The sequence below is a fragment of the Bos taurus genome, chromosome 14 (assembly GCF_002263795.3).
Source record: "Bos taurus isolate L1 Dominette 01449 registration number 42190680 breed Hereford chromosome 14, ARS-UCD2.0, whole genome shotgun sequence".
NCBI lineage: Eukaryota > Metazoa > Chordata > Mammalia > Artiodactyla > Bovidae > Bos > Bos taurus.
In genome coordinates, this window is record NC_037341.1 from 26,419,058 (window position 1) to 26,445,282 (window position 26,225).

At 40.4% G+C, this 26,225-nt stretch overlaps 1 protein-coding gene across 3 annotated transcripts in view; it reads left to right on the forward strand.

The window, feature by feature from the left end:
• CHD7 (chromodomain helicase DNA binding protein 7) overlaps window positions 1–26,225 on the forward strand; it is a 190,619-nt gene that overhangs the window by 121,056 nt on the left and 43,338 nt on the right. For all 3 annotated transcript variants that reach the window (XM_025001824.2, XM_059874422.1, XM_059874421.1), the window contains exons 5-12: window positions 2,213–2,350; window positions 3,396–3,461; window positions 12,091–12,146; window positions 18,729–18,843; window positions 22,430–22,513; window positions 24,458–24,595; window positions 24,692–24,813; window positions 25,186–25,429. In XM_025001824.2, coding sequence (XP_024857592.1) covers window positions 2,213–2,350; window positions 3,396–3,461; window positions 12,091–12,146; window positions 18,729–18,843; window positions 22,430–22,513; window positions 24,458–24,595; window positions 24,692–24,813; window positions 25,186–25,429 — 963 coding nt within the window. The remainder of the gene's footprint in view (window positions 1–2,212; window positions 2,351–3,395; window positions 3,462–12,090; window positions 12,147–18,728; window positions 18,844–22,429; window positions 22,514–24,457; window positions 24,596–24,691; window positions 24,814–25,185; window positions 25,430–26,225) is intronic.

Below are 26,225 nucleotides of genomic sequence, written 5' to 3' on the forward strand. Positions count from 1 at the left end.
TCTTGCATCTTAAAGAAATTGACAGCCAGAAGTGGGAGGTGATAAAATGAGGCAGAAGAGGAGTTACTTCAGACGAGCTGTGGGAAGAGAGGAAGGAGGCTGTGTAATGCAGCCTGGCTTTAGAGCCTCACTGCTTCCTGACTTTCCTTGCAAAAGTGGAGCTAGTTGCTGATGACCGTAATGCTACTGATTGCATGTAGCATTAGCATGTTTTGAATGCACCATTTTGAATGCTTCCAGTGAATTTCCTTCTGTGATCATCACAGCATACTTATGAGGCAGCTACTACCATTACCCCTATTCTACAGATCGGGAAACTGAGGTCCCTAAAACAATGCACTTAAGGTCACACAGTGAGGGACCAGGCTCATTCTCATGGGGACACACAGTGCCAGGACTCACAAGGTGACGTGGGGCAGGATGGGCTGTGGCAGGACCCCCGCTGGCCTCTGTGTCACCTCCACATGGAATTGGTTATTCCGGAGAGGAGAGGGAGGTCAAAGGGGAAAGTCAGAATTTGGATGCCCCCCCCAACTCCCCCCAATACCTAGATGTAGAGCTAAAAGCTCACAGTCTCCAATGACCCATCTGTTGCTCCAGTTGTACCAGTTGTATTGTGAGCGGCCTCCCACCCTCTTTTGAGAGCAAGGGAATCACAGACTTAATACAGTAAAATGCAGTGGGTCCCATTCTATGGTACAGGGTGTTGGAGCTTGGTGGTCCCGACTTGGGCCCTGTCGGTCTCTGGCCCATACCTCCTGAGGTCCATGTGGTGGGGTGATTTGCTTCTCTCTGCCTTACTGTCCCAACTTTAAAAACCTTGCAATGCTCTTCAGAAAGTTTTTCTTCATAACTCTTAGAAAGCAGTTTGTATCAGTGTTACTTTTCTCCATATTCTTTTTATTCTGTGTGCTTTGCCAGCTCATCTGTAATAGTCTTGTCTTGGTCAGTGATTTAAAACTTACACAAGTCATTTTAGAGTTAGCTTAGATTTTATCACATACACACATTAATGAGAAAGTTATTTATCTCCATTTTTAATTAACAGACAAACCTATTTGTATATCAAATAGGTCAAGCAGTCTAGAATTGTTTTGAACGAAAAGTGCAGAATCTTTCCTTCTGCTGCATTTATTTCACTCCCCAGAATTAATAGCTTTAACAGTGTGTTGTGTCTTTTCAGATTTTTTTCCTATTATTGAAAACATGCACATATACATTAATTTTTTTTAAACAAATATTCATTGGGTCATAGGAAAGTAAACAAGATATGCAGTGTGTTTCTCTGGAGGAGTTAATATATTGATGGGCCACACATGCAGATAGATACACAAGGTTTTTCTAATCTTAGAATTGTAAGCAACCAATTGTTATGTGACTTGCTTTTCTTTTTAGTTAATCATTTGTCTTCTGGATGCATCCTGTAGCTTCCTAGGAGTTTGCTTGCCAGGATGAGTGGGCAGGTTTTACATTTTGACCACACTGGTCCTGCAAAAGTGTATTAGGTTCTACTTTGACCACTGGATGAGACAGCATCTTGCCAGTGTTCCTACTAATACTGTTAACAGTCCTTTGCATTTTAATTAGTGCAGTCCAAACTTTTAAAAGTAAAGTTCCTTATCATAGTTGCTCATAAATTCTACCATTCAGTCCTTCATCTCTTCAGAAATGTTCTTTTAGGACCAAGATTAAAATGCACACCTTCTATTTAAATGGACCTCTGAAATCTTATTGGTACCTTGGATAATAACCTAACTGTAGTTATATAGAACTTTATAATTCACAAAGTATCTTCTAATGCCTTCAGTTTTTTTAGACTTTTTATCATGAAAAAAAATTTTTTTTAAATATACAAAAATAGGATGGCCTAATGAAGTCTTATATATCCACCACCCAGCTTCAGTATTGCCTTCACTTTTGAGCAACTCACCACCTGAATGAGGAGGAAGATGTGTTGTTACTACCGTTGTGCAGTTAAAGGCCACGTAGCCGGAAGCGGCAGGACCTTGACCTGCCAGGTGTCTGACTTCAGATTAACCCCTTTCCCATCATATTTGTTGCCAATGTGATGTCTTGTGTGATTTACAAGGTTATAGTCACTGACTTTTCTTTAAGATCATTGTTGTTTTATAATATAAATATACCCTTGCCATTCTAAGAAACAGAAATAAGCATCAGCTTTCTAAGCCCTCCCGGGTGGGTTTTGTTTTAGAAACGACGGTCCAGCAGGCAAGTGAAGAGAAAGCGATACACCGAGGACTTGGAGTTCAAGATCTCTGATGAGGAGGCCGATGACGCAGATGCTGCTGGGAGAGACTCCCCCTCCACCACCTCACAGTCAGAGCCACAGGTGAGCGACCAGGTGTGCGGGGTTCCCGCGTACATTTCAAAGAATAGGCTGGAGATTTTATAGCTGGTATCTGAGAAGTTCATTTGAAGTGTTGGACATCCGTCTCGTGTTGGTGAACATACTTTGGGAAATCAGTGGTTTAGAAGTAGGTTTTTTAAAAAACCCTGTTCACTGAAATTTATTTTAGTGTGAGCCTGTGATACACAATTTGACACCGCTTTGGAGAATTGATGGTCCCTGTTGAGGATGAGTCAGAGCTGGGCTGCAGGGAGACTGAATTTCCCTTCAAGAGTTCAGTGCTGTATAGCTTCTGGGACTTTAATAAGCCACTCAGGCTTGTCTCCTGCTGCTCAGCATCATAAGAACCCCTTTATGAAATTACTGCCATGTAGTACCCAGCAGGGCATACTTTATTCTCCATGCAATGTAAATGATGGATAAAAGAGCTTGTAAAATATGGGTAGTGATGGAGGATTGATTATTGTGAAGATCTCCTGCCCCGCCCCCCCCCCCCAAAGTCCTCTTCCTACCATCACTGTGCTTTAGTTAACAAACTGGTAACCCACTGAAAAATATATTAAATGCAGTTTTGTAATTCATTTGGTAATTTGCACTCTGTCAGGTTGTTCTGTAACGTTTTGTGTGACCTCCGTAGATCAAAGCTGCCTACAATAACAGAATGATGAGTATATTTACCCCATGGGTCCAGACAGGGAGAAGGCAGGTCTTTGCCATCATGCAGAGATCATTTCTCTTGGCAGCTGGAGTTTCTGAATGCTCCTTGGCTTTGGGGACCCATGCTAGTCCATGCAATTAAACCACATAATCGCGAAGTAATAAACACAGATCTTCCATTTTGCCTTTCTGTAGAGGGAGATTTTTGTTCTTTTCAATCGTGTTTCCCACTGGCGATCCTGCCCAGTGATTTAAAGGGTATGAATTTAAAGGGTTTGGAGGGAGATGCAAAAGGGAATGGTTTCTCACTTTTATAGCTTAGAATGACATGCTCTCTGTTTGCAGTCATTCCTTCTGCTTTATTTTTTAGGAATCTGTTGATGCAGATGGTCCAGTGGTAGAAAAAATTATGAGCAGTCGTTCAGTAAAAAAACAGGTAAGCGCCGTGTGGAGTCATCAAAACTTGTGGTGTGCGTGTGACTCAGAATTATTTTTTGTTTTACATTTTCCTTTTAAAAATTTCACTATTGTAAAATAAAACTTCTGCTGGTGGTTCTAATCCTGTCTAATTGATATTAGTCCAATATCAATCTTTGGGATATTTAACCCCAAATGAAGTTAAGATGTATCAGTCCGTGCTTTACTACCGCATTTAGAATAGGCAGGAACTCAAAACATCTCAAAAGAAATGTATAGGACTCATAGGCTGCCTATTTCATAAATATTATTCATAAAAAATCATAGACATCAATCTGTCATCTCTCTTGGGAAGGTCCCTACTCCCACTCCCCAACCCTGGAAGCTCTCTTTATCATTTTAGCAAGTAGCTGTTTTCTCATACTTTTCACAGTATTTTTTCATGTGTAGTTGAATTCTAATTTCTTTTTTTGCTTGTTTGTTTGATGGGGGATTTTGTTTGTTTGTTTCAGTCGTGCCTTGCAGTGCGTGGGATCCTAGTTTCCCTAACTAGGGATCGAACCTGTACCACCTAGAGTGAAAGAGCAGAGTCTTAAGCACTGGACTGCCAGGAAAGTCCTTTCATATGCAATTGAAATATTCCCTAGTATTTCTTTTTTGTTACTGCAGAAGTGAAATACTGAAATATTTTCAGTATAATTTTTGAAGATAATATACCTTATCCTTCCAAATTGTTTGAAATTCATGTTGATTCCTGAAGGCGAGCCCTAAGTATCCTCTGTTAGCCTGGTGCCCTTGTCCCTGAGGGGCACACACACTGTGACAATGAATTCCAGGAACACTGCGCCTGTTACTGAGGGAGACTCCCTGTCAACCTTTCCCGTTTTCCATCAGTTTGAGAAAATGCTTTAGTCTGAAGGAGTACATAGGCATCCAGGTCATTTACATGTTCTAGCAAACGGTGTTTGGTTTGTTTGTCTCTAGAGATGGTCTCCTTTAGGTATAAGTGTCTGTCTTCCGGCTTGAATCATCATCAAGTGCACAGTTATTTCTTTTTCTTCGCTTTCAAGGTGTGTGGAAGTATAGCCTCATTGTTTTGACATGTAAAATAAGCCTTTTTTTTTTTCCTGCGGGAAAAAAAAATGTAAAGTGTATACAAAGTGTAACTTCCAGTGAGAGAGATGAGGAGTGGAGGAATTACAAGATTTAAAGTGAACTCCTGGGTTTATCAGATAGGAAATATTTAAGAGCCTCTTGATGAAGGTGAAATCTTTGAAAATGTTGGCTTAAAACTCAGCATTCAAAAAATCGTTCAGCATTCAAAAACGGAAGATCATGGCATCCATGGTAAACAGATAGGGAAAAAGCGGAAACAGTAATAGATTTTATTTTCTTGGACTCCAAAATCACTGCTGATGATGACTGCAGCCACAAAATTAAAAGATGCTTGCACCTTGGAAGAAAAGCTATGACAAACCTAGATAATATATTGAAAGGCAGAGATACCCCTTTGCCAACAAAGGTCTGTATAGTCAAAGCTGTGCTTTTTCCAGGAAGCATGTACAGATGTGAGAGTTGGACCATAAGGAAGGCTGAGCACCAAAGAATTGATGCTTTCAAATTGTGTTGCTGGAGAAGACTCTTGAGAATACCTTGGACAGCAAGGAGATCAAACCAGTCAATCCTAAAGATCAAGCCTGAATGCTCATTGGAAGGACTGTTGCTAAAGCTGAAGCTCCAGTACTTTGACCACCTGATGTGAAGAGCTGATTCTTTGGAAAAGACCCTGATGCTGGGAAAGATTGAGGACAGGATAAAAAGGGAGCGACAAAGGATGAGATGGTTGGATGGCATCACCAACTCAATTGACATGAGTTTGAGCAAACTCAGGGAGATAGTGAAGGACAGGGAAGCCTGGTATGCTACAGTTCAGGAGGTCACAAAGAGTCAGACACAGCTTAGTGACTTAACAACAACTCTTCAGATACTTTCTAGAGATCCTTGAAATGGTATTGTGCCAGTGGTAAATTCTTCTTTGCCTTTGCTCCAGTACTGTTTTGCTGTTCTATTGTGTTATTCAAGGCATAGACTTTTATCAGAAGATAGCATTCTGGTTCATATGAAAATAAAAGCAACATGTCAAGATATTTTCAGGATGGTGCAGAGAGCTCTGCTGGATGATGCTGAGCCAGAGTATTCAGTCAGACAGGGAGACACAAGCCCAGCTCACTGCAGTGAAATGGAATGGATATTTTATTACCAACCGAGGGTGTCATCGGATCAAAATCCCATGCACAGAATGTGTGTGTGTGGCTGAGTCTCTTCGCTCTTCACCTGAAACTGTCACGACATTGTTCATCGGCTATATCCCAATACAAAATAAAAAGTTAAAACAAAAGATATTTTCGAAATGAGTGTAGAGAATGAAGATATATGGAATTACCTACCTGGTGACTCTTTGACCTTGAGAATTTCCTCTCTGATGAATATAAGATCTCAACCAAATTTCACTCCTGTTCAAGCAGAAACGAGCACTGTTAACCTAATTAGAAAGGTTGTGTTTTCGTCCTTCTAATAACTCTAGAATTGTTAATTTGTGAATTGTAGATATATGGCAGAATGTAAATGCTTGACATACTATAAAGCATAATCCCCTTGACTGAATGGAAGTGACTTGTTTTGAGTAAATAGCCTGTGGTTTGCATGGGATATATTAATTTTCATTCAATTGATAGTGCTTTGGTAGGCATAGTCAGCAGGTTTGGGGGTTGCAAATTATAATCAGCTCTATTACTCAGAGCTACTTAGACTATACATGATGGAGGGCATTGCTTTTTCTTTCTGTCTTGCGCACTATAGGGCTAGTTTTTTCCTTCTTTCCTACCCTTAAAAGAAAGCTACCCCCAGTTTAGGAATAGGTATTACTACCATTTAGAGATGACCAGGCTCATCTTTATCACCAGAGATTAAAAATCACTGTAATTGTATTTGAGGGTAGTAGAGTGTTTGTTGAATTGGTGAATTTTAGGATGAAGAAAAGTAATGGGAAATTTTCTCTGGAAGGAGAGACATGCCTTGAGGTATGATTTAAAATAAGAAATATGGAGCTCATTGACTTACTTGTAGATTACTGGTATTTCATAAAGGGCAATCAAAAACCATCAGAAAATTGTAAACATTAGCAGGTACTCACTTTTTAAACTGCTGATGTTCTTGAAATAGTTACTTTGGTTATCAGCCTTAGTAACAGTGGAGGAAAGTGTGGCAAATAGAAACAAAAGGAAATTTGAGATTTTCCTGTGGATTCTAGCTGGCCCGGCCAGTCTGTTTCCTATTACCTTGAATAATTGAGGATGTGGCTGTGAGAAGGTGCCTTTGTCTCCCCCTGGCAGCACTGTGGAAGCTGTGAGGGCTGCAGAGCTGCCCCTGGGCGTTGCTGACACGTAGTGGGGACTAAGGTAATGGTTTTTACAATCCGCTGACCTCATCCCTGTAGCTTCTGAAGGGTCATCCCTTATGATGGAGCCATACAAACGCACAGAACTCATCTGGCAGAACTTCCTTAGTTCAGCACCTCGTGTTACATGGGGATGGCTCAGGCATTTATGTTGTTCTGGACCCACATTGGGTTTTTCCTGATGACTCAGTGGTAAAGAACTCACCTGCTAAAGCAGGAGACACCGGTTCAATCCCTGGGTGGAGAAGACTCCTGGAGAAGAAAATGGCAACCCACTCTAGTATTCTCCTGGGAAATCCCATGGACAGGGGAGCCTGGCAGGCCTCAGTCCAGGGTTGCAAAAGTGTTAGACATGACTAAGCTACTAAACAACAACAGCAAACCCAAATGCACAAGCGTGAGACCCAGTAGAAGGAACATAGGTGGTACTTGTATTTGGATATTGAGATAGGTTTAAGAATGGACTTTTGGATTGTGTAAAGGTTAATGCTCTTTGCACAGTGAGTCATAGTATAGCCCTTTCTGCCTTGAGCCATCTGTCCTTGGGGGAAAACAATTCATATCCTTTTTGTATCAGGTCAAAAACAGTTTTGAAAGTGAATTCTGTATTTATGATGTCCTATTTTTTTTCCTAAGTAAACCATGATTTGATACCTCTGATAGAGTACACAGTAGGTTGGGCCAGAAGTAAGAATGGATTTATTGTTACTTTTATCCAGGCACTTTCTCATTCTTTTCTGCATTATTTAATAAGATTTTCACCTTTTCACCCTAAAGTTTAGCTTTATTTCCTCAATGCAACTGCTTAATTTAGTAATAGGGTGCTTGGGAAAGGTCTTTCAGGCTTGGATTATCATTTGCTGAATGGCAGTTTTAGAATCCAGGTGGCCGAGGAGTTGATTTATGCCTGGTTAAGGTTCTGTTTCATGGCAACAGTGGGACAAGTATAACTTAATATATTTGGAACTTTCAATTTCAAGTGAATAATAAAGATTTTGATAGACTACTCTAGGCGTCTAATAAAAGGATAAACATATTTCTCAAAACTAGTCTACTGAGTATGTAAAATTACTTCAGAGCACTCTCAAATTTACTGGTAACTGTCCTAGAGATAATGGGTTGGCCAGAAAGTTGGTGGGGGTTTTCCATCATAAGACTATGGAAAAACCCCAAAGGCCCTTTGGACTCACCCGGTCAATTTGAGTGTTTTGTGTGTGTGTGTGTGTGCATGCACAGTGGTGGTGCCTGGACTCAGTTGTTCATTGGATATGCCCATTGAAGAAGGAGTTTTGAACATGCGGGGTGAAGATAGGGGACTGGGCTGTTTTCAACTGTCTTAGGAGTCTGGTCAAACTGACTGCCACTTAGTGAATAATTAAAAGGATGCCCCTGAGGGCTGATGAATTCACACACTTTTGTTCATTGTTTTGCTGTAAGTAAAACAGAAGAGGCCAGTGTAATTATATTTATATGATATGAAGGGCAAAACAGTTCTCTAGCTCTCCACCTACAGTTCTGGAGCAGGGAGACAATCCACTTATAGTTCTGGGAGCGGGAAGGCCATTCACCTACAGTTCTAGGAGCAGGAAGAGGATCCACCTACAGTTCTGGAGCGGGAAGAGGATCTACCTACAGTTTTGGGAACAGGAAAAGGATCTACCTACAGTTCTGGGAGAGGGAAGAGGATCTACCTACAGTTTTGGGAACAGGAAGAGGATCTACCTACAGTTTTGGAGCGGGAGGAGGATCCACCTACAGTTCTGGGAGCGGGAAGAGGATCCACCCACATTTCTGGGAGCAGGAAAAGGATCCACCCACAGTTCTGGGAGCGGGAAGAGGATCCACCTACAGTTTGGGGAGCAAGAAGAGGATCTACCTACAGTTCTGGGACCGGGAAGAGGATCCACCTACAGTTTTGGGAGCAGGAAGATGATCCAACATGAATGGTCACTGAACAGAGCACAGAGTTCTAGTTCAGAACATCCCAAAGAACTAGGACCTGGAACAGTTCTGCACCTGCTCCAGCTGCTGCTCAGTGAGGTCTGGAACCCGATCACCTGCTCCCAGAGAGCTCGAGACCCTCTTGTTGAGATCTTCACAGCACGCCCCCTTGAAGCATTGCTGATCCCAACAAGAAAATGGGTCTATGTGACAGTCAGGGACACAGCGTTGACACCTTTAAGAGTCTGAGCCTTCTGGAGCAGAACTGAGGCAGAATGAAAATGACCTCTTTGTTCAAGAGATCATCCTGTGGGCTTTGAGACCCTCTTAGCAGTTCCAGTTGGTGAGACCACTTAAGAGTAAGATGGGAATGACAATACAGGAGGAAGACTCTGAAAGAGTGAAGTCAGGAAATGACATAGCATGGAAGGGACAAAGCTTGTCTTTTTACTACCTCCAAGGTATGTAATTTTGGAAACCTTTTTCAGAATTGAAAGAAATAGAGTTAACATCAAAAGGTTAAAACAGCAGGCCAGACATTTGAATTCCATTCGAGGTTTAAATTTCATGATATGCTATGAGAAGCACCATGAGATCTAGGCTCTTCCTGGCTTCTCATTCTCCTTGGATGGCCCCTGTCTTATCTTTGGCTTTCTACTGAAATCTCCGGTTGTATGCCAAGATAATGTGTCTCGAAATGATTGCTGAAATGTGGGCGTGGAACCGGGTAATACTAGGGCTAGGAAAATGTAAGATGAGTCCGGGACGGTCGGACTCGAAGCAACCAGAATTTATCGATACAGTAGTTGCTGGTGTATACTGAAGGCATCTAGCAAACACTTCATTTTGGACAACTAAAATGTCTGGGACACGTCACAACATTGTAAATCAGCTATACTCCAATAAAAATTGATATAAAAATAATAAAAGTAAATAAAATCTGGGACACAGATGGTTTTCTGTGCAGATCGGTTAAAAAGTTGCTCTAGGGGCATCCTTGGTGGCTCACTGGTAAAGAATCTGCCTGCCAGCACAGGAAACACAGGTTTGATCCCTGATCCTGGAAGATTCCACATGCCTCAGAGCCACTAAGCCCATGCACCACAACCATTGAACCTGTGCTCTAAAGCCCGGGAGCTGCAACTGCTGAGCCCACGCACCCTGGAGCCTGTGTTCTGCAGCAAGAGAAGCCGCTGCAGCGAGAAGCCTGCACACCACACTTGGAGAGTAGCCCCTGCTCACCGTAACTAGAGAACAGCTCATGCAGCAATGCAGACTGAACACAGCCAACAGTAAATAAACAAAGTTATTATTATTTTTTTTAGAAAAAAGAAACTGCCATTGCTGTAGGGACTTCCCTGGTGGTCCAGTGGCTAAGACTTCCAGTGTGAGGGATGCGAGTTTCATGCTGGCCGGGGAGCTGAGAACCCACTGGCCTTGAGGCCAAAAAACCCAAAACCTAAAACAGAAGCAATATTGTAACAAATTCAATAGAAATTTAAAAAATAAGTGTGCATTTTAAACAATCTTTAAAATAAATAATAAAATTGGTGATACTTAAAAGAAAATGTTTTAGGATGATGATAGGGCAGGACCAGATGTTTTTAAATTTTTTAATTAATTTTTAAAACTTTTTGTTTTGGGATGTAGCTGATTAACAGTGTTGTGATAGTTTCAGGTGAACAGCAAAGGGACTCAGCCATATCAACACGTATCCATTCTCCCCCAAACTTCCTTCCCATCCAGGCTGCCACATAACATTGAGCAGAGTTCCCTGTGCTGTACAGTAGGTGCTTGTTGGTTATCCATTTTAAATACAGCACTGTGTACATACCCATCCCAAACTCCCTAACTCTCCCTTCCCCCCGTCTTTCCCCGGGCAACCATAAGTTCATTTTCTAAGTCTGTGAGTCTCTTTCTGTTTTGTAAATAAGTTCATGCATATTATTTCTTTTTAGATTCCACATATAAGGGATGTCACCCAGTATTTCTCCTCTGTCTGACTTACTTCACTTAGTATGACAGTCTATAGGGAGGGTAGGACCACGTGTAAATGGCTTTTGGCCGTACTTCTCAGTGTCCTTATTGGGGATCTCTTGGCAGCTGGAAAAGCTGCTTGGTATTTAAGTTTAACTGATACTTGTAAGAGTTTTGAAGAAGGCGGCTAAGGATTGAGGGCGAGCCCAGTGTCTTTGAATGGACCTGGTGCCAGTCTGTCACCCAGTAAATGTGTCTTTTCCTTTGTTCATCCTCTGTCATGCTCTGACTTGCCTTAGTTTTCTCCGCGGCATCTCTGAGGCCGCCTAGCAGCCAAATGCGACCCTCCAGGCAGGTGCTCTCGTAATAGTGTAAAAAGCAATCTTCGAACATCTGTAAGTGGTGTTTATGTTTTACATCCCTGATTTATCTGATCAAATGTTCCAGAAGAAAATTACATATTACGACTTGTTTAACAGCCTAAAACCAAAAGGAAAAAAAAAATATTGAAAGAGATGCTTAAAATATCATCCACGTGGTGTCTTCTGCAGACATGACGGTAGGCAGGATCAAGGGAGAGATTCTAGATAATCTGCCCACTGCACTCTCGGTCTGGCTGACGGGTCACCACGTTAACCTCACCTCAACGTCGTATTTGGAGTGTTAATTTTATTTGGCTGCTACGTGTGTGAGACATCTTGTCTGAGAGATTTTAATTGTACCATCGAGTCAAACTAAAACCCTCAATAGTGATGCACTGAAATTACAGCCTAGGAACAAGGTTTAGTTTTATATGGTTTCTTGTTTAGAGTTATTAACTATATGGACGAATAAATGTCTTTTAAATATTTTAAAACATTACAAAACCCACAATGTAAAGTTGCCATGAGGCAGCCAAAAATAATACATATGGCATTCAGGAGAGCAGTTGCTAATTGGCTGCTGCCTGCGAAAATGGTACACTTGGCGTCTACTTAACACTGTGGGTTTGGCAGAAAGCCAGATTTGGGGTCAGGTTGTTGTGAATGAAGCTGCATGTGGTTAGGGAGGAGTTAAAGTGATTCATGTCTGAGAAGCCGGAGCCGGTCGGGTAGCGCCTGGCCCGTCCTCATCCGACTGCCTCCCACCAGCTCACCACGTGCTCATCCTTCCAGGAACGTCCCATGCCACTTCTGCGATGCCTTATGTGTGTCCACACGGGAGTAAATCATTACTTTCGGAGCATTCTAGTAGATGCTTTCAAGTATATGCCTGAAATTTTCCTCTGTTGCAGAAGGAATCCGGAGAGGAGGTAGAAGTTGAGGAGTTCTACGTGAAATATAAAAACTTGTAAGTAAATTGTGACTTTTTTTTTTGAATGGGGGAGTATATTTTCAAGGTGCCAAATTAAAAAGTAATCAGGAATTTTTTTTTTTAATTGGCAGTGGGAAAATTTTGGTATGATTTATTCAGTGCTGTGGAGGCCATTGCCTCCTAACTTTTGTATCTTGAATAGTTGATAAGTTTTATTTTTCTGTAAAATGTATAATTGGTGTAAAGGTTGACTAGCTTTTGTGCATAACCAAGTTCTTTTTAGAGGAGATGAAAACTCATATAATAACAGAGAAAGTGATACCTGCTTGACCTCTGAGGATGAATTTTGCTCTGTGAAGCCAGGTACCCTGCCTTCATCTGTGCCCAAATGAGAACTCCGCTCCTGGGTGAAAGTGCTAGAAAAATCGTGACATCATCTCACGTTTTGAAATGTAGTGAGCTATGGTTTCGATGACCTGTTGTTATTTCTGATTTGTGTTTAGTGAATTTGAATTGCTTAACTTTTAAAAAACTGAGTCACAAACCACTGTGAGTTGTTGTTCTGATTCTAATAGATGGAGGCAGGGTGCTAGGACCAAGCACACTCTGATGGGACAGCCTAGTTTGAAGCATCAGTATGCATCCTACCGAGGAAAGACCGCAGCCATTCTCTAACGCAAATAACAATCACAGAATAAAGAAAAAAATATTTATTGATAATGTAAATGTTAAATGTACTTTAAACTTTTTAAGGCCAGGAACTCAAGGGTCATATTAGTGAATTCTGGGGTTTCAAGAGAGGCTTCAGGGAGCTGTCAAAACAGTCTAAGAAAATCTACCCTACTCTCAAAAAAGCATCAGGCCCCATGGTTTCTGTCATCACCCCCTGTCGCATTTGGCACTGTGTTAATGGATGGATATCTTTCTGACGTTTGTGAGCAGAACCTTCCGCCAGGTAAAAAGATGAAGGAGTCTCTTATCAGTGTTACTGTAAAAGTTCAGTGAAATGAAAAATGCCCAGTAAACATCAGATGCCGTCATCATTTTATACTCAGAGCGTGAGAAGCTCACACACATGCCGGGGATGCACGTGACATGGCTTCATATAGTCTTATCAGGTGGGTGGAAAGACTAGATAAGGAGGGGACAACCAAGTAAGCCAGAGAGAAGGCGCTCTGGTGGATTTATCAAATAGCACTCCAAGTCAAGAAGTTTAAGTATCTTTTGCCAAGAAACAGCTCCACTGGATAGACACCCATCCCCGTCAGTGTGGAGTGCCGAGGCCCGTGGTGTTTGGCTCTCAGAAATCCTCTCAACCAGCCTGTGACCAACCCCGGCCCCTGTAGGGCCTCACCCAGGTGCCGCCGTGGCCGCCAGCCAGGGAGATGAGTCATCAGTCATGTGAGATGAAGCAGCGTGGTGCTAAAAAATAGCTTTCCTCTCTGATGTTATAGAGCTCTAAAGGAAGTTAAAATTTCCATAAAATGAAAACTTTTTGTTAACCTTTCATTTTGACATAATTTTGAAATAGATTTACAGAAAAATTGCAACAGCAGTACAAAATTCCTGTGTGGAGTCTTATGTTATTCAGGGGATCATAATCCCTTACTGTCATAGCATTATTTCCTTTGCTCACTTGATCCCAGACCTGGCCGGTGGAAGCCCATCGGGCTGTCTCCTCCCTCGCTTACCTTGTCCCTGTCCTTCTTCGAGCACTTCCTTAGTTTCTGGCACCAGAAGATGTTCCTGACGCATCTCGAAACTTCCTGTTCAAGTCCTGGAATTGGTCCTTTCTCTTAGGTGCCTTGGTTGTTTTTACTGGAGAAGAGCATGTAGAAACCAAGGTTTAACTAGGTGTGTTCACTGCTGCTGGGGAGTCATTGCTTCTGGGCTTAGGAAGGGCATCCACGTGCGTGTGTATATGGTAATGTGTGTGTGTATGACATATACACATAACATGTTACACACATAACATGTTACACACATAAATGTTCATTGTATGTACCCACACATTTCTGTCTACCTGCCTACCTGCCAACAAGGAAGAACAGTGTCTTTATAGTGATAGTTCCAATTTTATTTCAATACCACGGGATTCATTCTGTTCTTTCCCCTTCTAATATTAATAGCTCTCTGTTTTTTACTGTGAGAAACCTGTCACAGTAGACATAGGATCCATAATACCTTTTCTTATTTGTTAATCCTGGAATATATAAGAAATGGATTCAGAATTACTAGACCATATTTATGTGAAAATGAAGCCTGCTAGCTTTGGCGATGGCATCCCACTCCAGTACTCTTACCTGGCAAATCCCATGGACAGAGGACCCTGGAAGGCTGCAGTCCATGGGGTCACAAAGAGTCAGACACGACTGAGTGACTTCCCTTTCACTTTTCACTTTCATGCATTGGAGAAGGAAATGGCAACCCACTCCAGTGTTCTTGCCTGGAGAATCCCAGGGACGGGGGAGCCTGGTGGGCTGTTGTCTGTGGGGTCACACAGAGTTGGACACGACTGAAGTGACTTGGCGGGAGCAGCAGCAGCATCTTCGTTCAGTATTTGTTAGCATTTTTTGTTGTCTAAGTGCTGTTTCTAAGTGCTTTTTGGTCAGGTTAGTCCTTCTTCCTGCCCTGCTTCAGTGGGATGTTATTTATTTGATACTCAGTTTTTCTCATTATGGTCTTCCCTGGTAGCTCAGACGATAAAGAATCTGCCTGCAATGCAGGAGACCCAGTTTCGATCCCTGGGTCGGGAAGATCTTCTGGAGGAGCGGATGGTAACCCACTCCAGTATTCTTGCTTGGGGAATCCCATGGGCAGAGGAACCAGGCGGGCTACAGTCCATGAGGTCACAAAGAGTTGGACACACCTGAGTGACTAACACTACTTTTGGCTCCTTAGTTTCTGTTTGTATTTGTAATCCATTTTAGGCTCCACCCCCTCTGTGGGGTCACACAGAGTCGGACATGACTGAAGTGACATAGCAGCAGCAGCAGCAGCCATCCTTTGATTTTTTTGTTTTTTTTCAAGTTCATGAAATACTAACACGGTTCAGTAGTCAGAATTGTACACAAGACGATACCCAAAGAAGTGCCGTCTTCCCTTCCTTGCCACCCCATTCCTACTTACCTTCTCGTTAATCTCAGATTTATCCTTCCTGTAATTTGTGGCATGAATATGGAGATAGGCAAATCGATAGGTTGGTTTATTTTATATGTTATTTCCCTTTCTTTCTTAAGCACAAAAGAATAGCATCAGTACACATTGGCACTTTGCTTTTTTCACAATACTACGAGTATTGCGTTACTCAACATCAGTTCATAGGGTCTTCCTCATTCTTTGTTACAGCTGCCTAGTACTCCCCTGCACATCTGCGTGATAACTTACCCAGCCAATCTCCCATGTGTGCTGGCTTGTAAATGGCTTCTGATATGTAATAGTTACAGATAATGCTGCAATATATATTTTCATGCCTACATATTTTTGAATTGTTGGAGGCATAGCTTCAGGGTGAATTTTTAGAACTGGGATTGCTAGATCAAAAGGCAAACATAAATGCAGTTCTCCTAGGGAATTTTGCAATGTCTAATAGTTCTGTTTGCATTCCTACCAATACTGTGTGAGATCACGCATTTCCGCACAACGTTTCCAGTGTAGCGTGTGTGTGTGTGTGTGTGTTTACTTTTTGTGGGAAATTGTATTTCAGTGTGGTTTTAAGTGTGAGATCACGCATTTCCACACAACATTTCCAATGTAGAGTGTGTGTGTTTGTGTGTGTTTACTTTTTGTGGGAAATTGTATTTCAGTGTGGTTTTAAGTAGCAGTTTCTTTGATTGTGAGTGATTTAGAACGTCTTTTCGTAAGTTTAATGACCATTTTTGTACCTTGTCCTGTCAGTTATGTGTTCAGATCTTTTGCCCAGTTTTCTGTTGTGCTTCCTTCAGTTTTTAACAGTTCTTTATATGTATGCGGTATTAGTCCTTAATCTATATTATATATTGCAGCTATCTTTTCCCAGTTTCAGTTGTCATTTGACTTTTGTTGTTGTACTTTTTTTTAAAAAGTTTTTTGTATTCAGATTTGTTCATCTTTCTTTTTATTAGATCTTACTTTTGAATCATAGTTGGAAATCCTTTCCCTACCCCTGGCTAAAGAGGAATTTTCTGTGTTTTTCTGTAATATTTGCATGTTTTTATCTTCTCTGTTTAGTTTCTTGATTCACTTGGTACATGGTGTAAAGCATAACTCTAATTTTATTCTTTTCCAAATATTGTTGTTTCAGCCTCATCATTAAAAAGTCCGTCTTTGCCCTGGTGATTGAGATGCAACCTTTATCATGGACTAAAGATACATATTTATTGGGTCCATGTCTGTCTTTAATCCTTTGATCTGTCTCTTCACACATTATAGCATACTATTTTACTTATAGAGGCTTTATAAGTATTTTGTTATCCGGTTTATTGGAGTTTCCCCTAAGACAGTTCCTTTTTATGGTTTTTCTGGATGTTTAGCATGTTGATTTTTATATATAAATGCAGCATTCACTTGTCTAACTCCATTAAAATAGTTGTTTATATTTTTATTTACATTGTGTTAAATAACAAATTTATGACTTACGATATTGAGTCTTGCTATCTGAAAGCAAGGATGTCTTTCTTGGCTCAACTTGCTTTCTGTGTCTTTTAGGAGGATCTTAAATGCTTCCTTATACAAGTTTCACATGTTCCTTATTAAATTTATTACTAAGTATTTTTTCTCTGTTGATACTGTAAAAGAGGTTTTCACTGTCATTATTTCTTCTGTTTTATTTGTGTAAATGGGGGCATTTGACTTCTGTCTGTTAATTTTATATTCTGCTATGTAACTGAATTATTTTATTTTATTATTTGAATTAGTTTCCTAATTGATCCTCTAGGGTTTTCCAGTTATGCAGTCATATTGTCTGCAAATAGAGTTCTTATTTTCCAATTACCACTCCTCTTATTTTCTCTCATCTAAAAGCATTGGCCAATGCCTAGAATGTGATATTGAACAGTAGAGGACATATAGGTATCCTTGCCTTGTTTGTGATCCTGGTGGAGAAGCCTGTGGTTTTTCTCCATTTAGTGGGAGCTGATTTCACTGCCCAAAATTTCAGCTTAGTTTGCCGGAGGGGGAGCAGGGCTGGACCAGCTATTGAAGGGCCTGCATCTCCCTCGTGGCTGGCCTGGCAGCGCTTTTAAAGGCATGTACACCTCAGCCAGGACAAAGGTGCTGAGTGCTCAAATACCTTTTTCTATCCAATAATTAGGAAACGAGACTAGGTGATGTTTATAATATTTAGTTTTGGTTATAACAGTATTGCATGTTATTTATTGAAAATTTGGAAAATACAAGTCAAAAGTAAAAAATATTTACAATCTTACCACCCAGAATGATCATTACTAGCATTTTGATGCATTTTCATTGAGTCTTTTCCCTGAGTGTGTGTGTGTGTGTGTGCGCGCATACAGGGCGTCTATCAATTCATATCTATACAAGGCATATGTATTTAAAATCCTTATCTCCCTCAGTCCACTGTAGGACTAAATCTGTCCTACCTATGAAAATGGATATTAGATGTTATATAAATAAAAATGATATGATATTTAATGTCATCAGCCTTTTCCATATCATTAATCATTTTTTGAAAGACTTTTGTAGTGGCCACATAATTTCTAAGAGTAGTAGTATCTTGATTTTGAAAGCACCTCATTTTTTAAAATGTCATCACTAAAAAGAGAAATAAGAGACAGGCAAGGTTATAGGGGTGTGGGGTAGGGAGAGGATGATAGTACTAAAGGATATTGAAATAACTAAATGAAAGAAGTCAAAGGTACCATACAACATTAACTGTATACCTGTGAGTCTTGGGGATGAAAACGGAAAGGTGGGGTGGGGAGTATTCAAGTTCAGGTTAGAGAAGACCCAGCACCTGCTCAGAGCAGGCTGGTGGTGAGTCTGAACAGGAGGAGACTAACCAGTGAGAGAAGAGAGTAGCCATTGGAGAGTGAACAATTCACAAGGGACCCAAGGGGCATCATCTCAGAGGTCCTGGCAGAAGGACTAACAAGGAGAGGGCTGGGGGTACTGGTGTTCTAGAGCTGGCGGGTCCTTTTCTCCCCAGTTGTTTTAGAAGGAGGAAATGAGGTTTACCTTTGCTGTTTTAAATTTGAATTCTTTAAACTTGACAGAAGCCTTTTATTTCTCAATTAATGATAAAAGGCTCAAAACAAATCCATAATTAAAGCCACCTTGTAGTGCTAATTGTTTTGTGTTGGAGTAAAATCCATTCACTTATGAAAATAGCTTGTTATTAGGTCTTTTTCTTTCTTTCTTTCTTTTTAATGGGAAATGGGTAAGAGAACTGCAGACCCAGCGCAGAAGGCAAATTTTAGTATCTGTTATTGATTATTTTCTCTTATTGTTAACCATTAGTAGTTATATTGAAATGTGCCTCAGCAGCCTCTATGAGTAAGTAATTAAACAGGTTATTCTGTCAATCATTTATGTAGTTGATTTTGTGGGGAGAATGATAATGAACATGTATCATAAAGATCAGTTATTTTCTGTTTCAAGTATATCGTTTTATTTTTTTAGCTCTTATCTTCATTGTCAATGGGCGTCCATAGAAGATCTGGAAAAAGATAAGAGAATTCAGCAAAAGATTAAGCGATTTAAGGCAAAGCAAGGCCAGAACAAATTCCTGTCAGAGGTATGGAAAACCTGGTTAATTTCCTAAAATATTTACATTTTTAAAGTGTTCTAAATTTTGAATTTCATGTCAGCATATTATTAAGAGAAACTAGTTTGCCTCATTTGGTGCTGTTACTTGCATATTGGTAACTGGTTATTGCTAAAATAATTTGTAAACAGGAAATTTCTCATTCTTCCTGTTGCTTAGTCTAGAAGATACTGGTCCTTCTGAGATTATGTGGAAATATGGTGGTATGATTCAATCTTGTAATGAAAATACACTTAATAGACAGTGAAAAAATAAGTAGACAAAAGGCTTACTAAGATGTAGCAGGTGAGGGGCTTCCTTAGCGGTCCAGTTAAGGCTTTGCTTTCTGCTGCGGGAGGTACAGGTTCAATCCCTGGTCAGGGAGTTAAGATCCCACCTGCCTTGTGGTGAAAAAACCAGAACATAAACAACAGAATCAATATGGTGACAAATTCAGTAAAGACTTTAAAAATGGTTCACATCCAAAAGAAAATTAAAAAAAAAAAAAAGGTTTAGCAGATTACAAACTCAAAAACTCTACGATTAGTATTAAGGTCTAGGATGTAAATGTTTGTTTGGATTGGGGAAGGTGTGTGACATTTCTCTTGTTAAAGTCAGAGAGTTTGCTGACCTTCTTTTCACAGATGATACGCTGTGGTACAGAAGTTGATACAATATCTAATATCTTTACCTCCCTCCCCTTTATCCTAGATTATCAATTAAGATAACAAGGTACCCATACTTAGGGCTTCCCTGGTAACTCAGACTGTAAAGAATCTGCCCCCAGTGTGGGAGACCCGGGTTCAGTCCCTGGGTCAGGAGGATCCCCTGGAGAATAGAATGGCCACCCACTCCAGTATTCTTGCCTGGAGAATCCCATGGACAGAGGAGCCTGGAGGGCTACAGCCCATGAAAGAGTCGGATACGACTGAGCAACGAACACTGACTGGCTGACTAATATCTAGGGCAGGAAAGAATGCCTGCATAGTTTAGGAAGAGCCATGGTTCTCTTCCAGCATAGTCAGTTACATAAACAAGACTCTCGTGGGCTGCCTCCAGGGGTCCCTAGACCTATGATCACCTGTTTGCTTTCATTTATAGCCTCGAGCAGATAAAAAGAGAAACCTTCACATTGAAAGACTAACCTGGCTGACTCATTCATTTTCCTCTCCATGAAGGAGTTTAACAGAATGTAAACTGTTAAAAAAAAGTGTGAAATTTGATGCAAAATCATACCTGTTTCACGGCCAACTTCACACCCTGACCCCTTGTTGGAGATGGGGGAGGGGGTCACAGACAGATGAGTGTGCGGTACTTTTACGTCATAGAGTCCAGACTTATCCTCTCAGGTGACAAGTCTGGGGTCTCCTGGAATCTGAACTCCATGCCCCCAAAGGTGTAGTGTAAACTTGGCCACCTGACCCTGATGCTGGGAAAGATTGAGGGCAAGAGGAAAAGGGGGCAGCAGAGGATGAGATGGTTGGATGGTATCACCGACTCAATGGACATGAGTTTGCACAAACTCGAGAGACAGTGAAGGACAGGGGAGCCTGGTATGCTACAGTCCCTGGGGTTGCAAATAATCAGACATTTAGCGACGGGACAATTACAAGGTTGAAATATATTATCTTCCTGGTAACTTGGTAACGGTAAATCTTAAGCTTTGTCCTGAATAGGAGCATAAGCTTGTGTCTGAAAAGAGGATCTGAGGTTTAACAGAGAAGGATATCAATTCTGGATCCTTTACACACACACACACACACACACACACACACTCACTCACTTACTCACTCACTCACTCACCTGTTTGTCGTGTCCTAGAGATGGTCCTGGCTTCAGGCACCAGTTCTGCTACTTTGAGATTTTTAGTCATGACCACTTTTGCCTTTTCTGATTCACCTTGCTGCTGCTGCTGCTAAGTCGCTTCAGTTGTGTCCGACTCTGTGCGACCCCATAGGCGACAGCCCACCAGGCTCCCCCGTCCCTGGGATTCTCTAGGCAATAACACTGGAGTGGGTTGCTATTTCCTTCTCCAATGCATGAAAGTGAAAAGTGAAAGTGAAATTGCTCAGTCGTGTCCAACTCTCAGTGACCCCATGGACTGCAGCCCACCAGGCTCCTCCATCCATGGGGTTACTTAGGCTTTCTTTTAAGTCACTGCAACTATAACTCTCTATTTAGAAAAATTATTAAGACTGGAAATCACAGGTGTGGTGGCATTGATTACTTGCTTGAAGGATAAATATGTTTAGGAGTAAAGTTAAGGATTTTAATTCAGATTCAATAGAGGATTCTGTTTAAGAACAAGTTGCCTTAGAGCTTTTATCATAAAATCCTAGTTTGTGGAAAGGTTTAGTGTTTATGCTGTACATGAATAATACGTAGATATTGGGCACCTAAATCTCGAAGCTTTGACAAGCCAATGCATTTAATATATAAACACTTCAAATTAACAAACTGTTTCAGAGGTTTTTGTTGCCTTAGTCATGAACTCCAGGTAAAGACCTGAGGCAATTGAAACACACTCTTGGTATTTCTGGGTTTTGTTTCATGATTCACAGTTCACAGCATCCAAATTGGGTGTGTGGGCACAGGACCCCAGAGGAAGTTTGTTATCCTGAAGTTGACTGTAACCAGGCGGCTCTTTGACCTGCAGCTCCGGGGATGTGGACAGTATCTAATGTTTTTGCAAAGCATTTTAATGAAGTTATGTTGCTGATAAATTAATCTCTGGGAACACATAGTAATGTGTCTTTTTTTTTTTTTTTTTTTCTAAATTATCTGACTCTGACTTCTTTAAAGTATGGCTTAGTCTGTAACTTCCCTTTGAGCCAAATTCTCTTCTTTTACGTGAGATCAGTTTGCAGACAAGCAGCGTTACTTGACTTCTGTAAAGATTGTTAATGTCTCAGCTAGAGAACCCAATGTTTAAAGCCTCATTTCTTTATCCTCAATACTTTTAGCCAAATGCTCTGTGTTCAATACAAATAAATCATGTGAGAACACTTCGATGTACGCCAAGATTATATTCAAATAAGGTACTAATACTGATTGGCAAAGGTGACCAAACAACATAAACTCCGTTCATGCTTAAATGTGGAGTTCACTGGTCTCAGTGTTTTTAGCTTTTGAATAACATTCTGCAAATGATGCTGTAAGGCATCAGACAGTTACAAGACTCTGGTAGCACTTACTGTGCACAGTTCTGATCTCTTTTGCAAACTACAGTCTCGAATGCTACATGCATTGCGTGCCATAAGCCTTTTGGATTGCTCATTAGTGAATTGTAATTTCACACTTGATTTAAAATATTCTTAAACATTCTCTCACAGTAAAAAGGTCTCACACAGTAATTAAAAGACCCAGTTAACAAAGTCTGAGAACTCTTGATTTCCTCATGGGGAGTGATTTTGCTAAATTATAGCATTTCAATTAATATAACAGACCTTTGCCAAATATAAATTTTGTATTGCTGTGACCCCAAATAGTACTGCCTGATGAAAAGTGAAATAGTGTTTATTCTCAGGAGTTAAATAAACATTTTAACTTTTTTTTTTTTCTCTCTCCGTTGGTGTAGATTGAAGATGAGCTTTTTAATCCAGATTATGTGGAGGTTGACCGGATAATGGACTTTGCACGTAGCACAGATGACCGGGGAGAGGTAACAGAGGACCGTTTGTCTTAGGGGGCAGTGGCTCAGACCGCTTACGTGTGTTTATGGAGAACCATCATGAACTCCCAAGATCTGGTCCTGCTCACAGCCTTGTATTATGACACACTTGGTCTAAACCAAACTGAAATATACTAACTTACTATTAGTTTTGGGACTTAATAATCACAGTAAAAATGTTGTTTGTTTTAGTCTGAGAGCTTTTTAAAAGAAATCAGTTTTCAATGTGAAGCAGAGAGCACTGACACTTTGCACAGTTCCAGATACAATCAATAAGGAATTTACTATATTTTGGTGTAAATCTGTTATGTAGCACGAATTCCCCTTGTAAGAGTGTTCTTGTAGCAAAAACACAGTTCAATGTTAAGTAACAGAAGACATCACTAATGAAGTTGATGGGCCTCATTTAACATGGTTCATGGAGGATGCTATAGAATCCTTCTTTTTGTGAGATCTGAGTCTCAGCATGCCCGTTTTTCTTTGAAGAACCCAAAGAGGTTGTAAAGGGCAGTTGGTAGGGCACCCTACTCATTGCGTAAGAATAAACACGCGTCTAGTGACTTCTGAGCATTGTGTCTTAGTAAGGATATGCCTACCCACCATGAGGTCTGTCACTTAGCTTCTTCTTGTAAATTAAACTGCATAAAGTGTTTGGATGTTTGAATCTTGCTTGTCTAGTGAGAGTCTGCAGTGAAGTCCCATTTTTACTCCAAATTCTGTATCACAGGGTCCATGATGTTTCAAAGACCATATCTGTAATACGATGTTTACCTTTCTGTTTTGCTTAGCTGTACTTAAAAAAAATTTTTTTTCCCCATATTATATTTATATAGTACAGCAAATGTTTGTAACATCACAGCCAGGTCACAGCCTTGGTCTAAATTTAGCTGAGATTTATCAATTTACTATTAGTTTTAGGGCTTAATAATCAGTACCTCTGTCCTAAAATGAAGATCCAAAAACCCAAATGTTTTCTAGAAGAAAGGCAAAGGAGATCTTCTTGGTCTGCATTACCCAAGGTATTTTGCTCTCCAGTTTTCTAGAGCTCAAACACATCACTTTAAAGCAATTGCATGCAGACAGTATCCCTTTAAGAAAAAGGAAGAAATTCTAATAAGTTCAAGCCTGTTTCTCATTGTTTAAGAAAGTAGCCGGTTAGGTAAATATGTAAACACACCAAGATGAGTTACCCTGTGAGTCTGAATCAGTTGCCTAATGATCACACAGATAATAATAAGGTTCAGATTCAGCTTTGTTATTTACTAGCTATTTCTATATACTTTTTGGCTTTTGAACATGACTTAACCAGTGGCTTAGATAAAAATGAATTTGTTCTGACCATATTTAATAATATTACAGTAAGTCCCCTACATACGAACCTTCAAGTTGCAAATTTTCAAAGGTGTGGACGTGTGTTTGCATGTCCAGTCACATAGGTTAGTTCATGTGTCTGGCATATGTTGTCATGTGTGTGCATCCTCGACAAATGGTTGACCTTTTGTACAGTACTGTTATAGAGTACAGTATCTTTATTTCAAACCCAGGATGTTTGGAAGCAAGTGTAAAAGCAGAGGTATATACAGCTTATTGTATTAGTCTACTTCCCAGGTGGCGCAGTGGTAAAGAATCCACCTGCCAGTGGAGTAGATGCACACACACACACACGCACACACACACACACACACACAAGTTGGGTACTTGGGCTAACTTTGTTGGACTTATGAATGCACTCTTGGAATAGAGCTCGTTCATATGTGGGGACTTACCTGTATTTTTAGTTCCTTTAGACACTAACCAAGGGCTCCTCATTCAGCGGTCACTGTTTTAAAACATCTCCCAGCTCCGTCTTGCTGTTGCTGGGATAGTGTCTGTCCGTAAGTGAAGTAGAGTGCGTGTTTTTCATACATCATTCTGCTGTGTTTAAACCCGGCCCAGCCTGTGACTCACTATCTGGTGAAGTGGTGCTCACTGCCTTATGAAGACAGCACGTGGGAGCTGAGGCAGGACATAGACCAAGCCAAGATCGAAGAGTTTGAAAAGCTCATGTCCCGGGAGCCAGAGACAGAGCGTGTGGTGAGGACTGGCGGGTGGCGGAGGGTCACATTTGCACACAGCCGGGTGGTGTGGTCTGTGAGAAACCACTAACGGGATTTCCTGTATTTGAAACAGGAGCGACCCCCTGCTGATGACTGGAAGAAATCGGAGAGTTCCAGGGAGTATAAAAACAATAACAAACTCAGGGAATACCAGTTGGAGGGAGTAAACTGGCTACTTTTCAATTGGTACAACATGTATGTAAAATGCATTTTTCTTCACCTTTTAAAGAAAGCCTATAATAGCTCTTCTGCAGTTATTGAGAATACTGATCAAGTATAGCAACATTTTAACTTGCTAATAAAAATTATTTAAAAAAGCAAACACTGGACGTATGCTTAATGTTTGTCTAAGTAGCATGTACTAATGTAGAGACTGATTGAAGTATGTAGAAGTAATTTTCTGTGTCTCCGAACATTTTGTTTGAAAATGTATCTCATTGTATTTAAAGAAGCATTTAAGGCATGCATTTATGAGTTTAATGGATATATACACTTACCTTGTGACGAGAAAGTGCTGTCTTGTATGTGTACTCATGAAAGTTTCCTTGTTTTATTTCCCTCCCAAAGGCGAAACTGCATTTTAGCAGATGAAATGGGTTTGGGAAAAACTATCCAGTCCATTACATTTCTCTATGAGATATATTTGAAAGGAATCCATGGCCCTTTTTTAGTAATTGCCCCATTGTCCACAATCCCCAACTGGGAAAGGGAATTCCGGACCTGGACAGAATTGAACGTGGTTGTGTACCATGGGAGTCAAGCTAGTCGTCGGACCATTCAGTTGTATGAAATGTACTTCAAAGATCCCCAGGTAAAGTGTCTCAGGCGCACCGCCCTTACACATAGGGGCGCTTTAACACATTGAATGTTCAAATGCTTTTCAGACCTTTTAGGGGAACGTCTAGATTTTGCAGAACTAGAGAAATTTTGTTTAGATTTCTTACTCAATTTATGTTTGGACTATAATTCCTTATCTTATGATGACAGGTCTTTCTTTTTATAGCCTTGGTCTTTCTAATTATTAGAACACGTGAAATTTTTTTTACCTTGGATGACTGCTGAAAATCATTCAATGCATTGATAGCCTAATTTGGTTTATTTTTTAAACCCTAAAAGAAAGTGAAACCAAAAAAGAGTTATTAAATGGGAATGGGAAGAATATTGTGTTCTTTATTGTTTCTAGAAGTGAAAAATATTAGGCACCTAACATTAACTGGTGCATTGAATATACCCAGAGGGAATAATTTATACTGTGGCTCTTAGTACCAGTTGCTATGACTTTTAACTAATTCTAGTTATCTGTATGAAATTATCTTTGATGTTGACCCTGAAGCATTATAAGTGACAGAGAAAGAAGAATAAATAGTATGTGCTATAATAAAATAGTTTTAAGCAATAGGTGAAATGCAAGTCCTATAACTGGAAATAGGACAGAGTTTTGTGTTCTATATTTATTTGCTTTGACTGTAAAATCTGACCTACAATTACTTAAAGGAGAAGAATATTAAAATGTGTTTTGGTGTTTATCTTTACATTTGGAAAGTTGTTGTAAGTTCTGTCCTGAGTTGAATCCTTTTTTCATGTTAGCACGTTAAAAGTGAAAACTA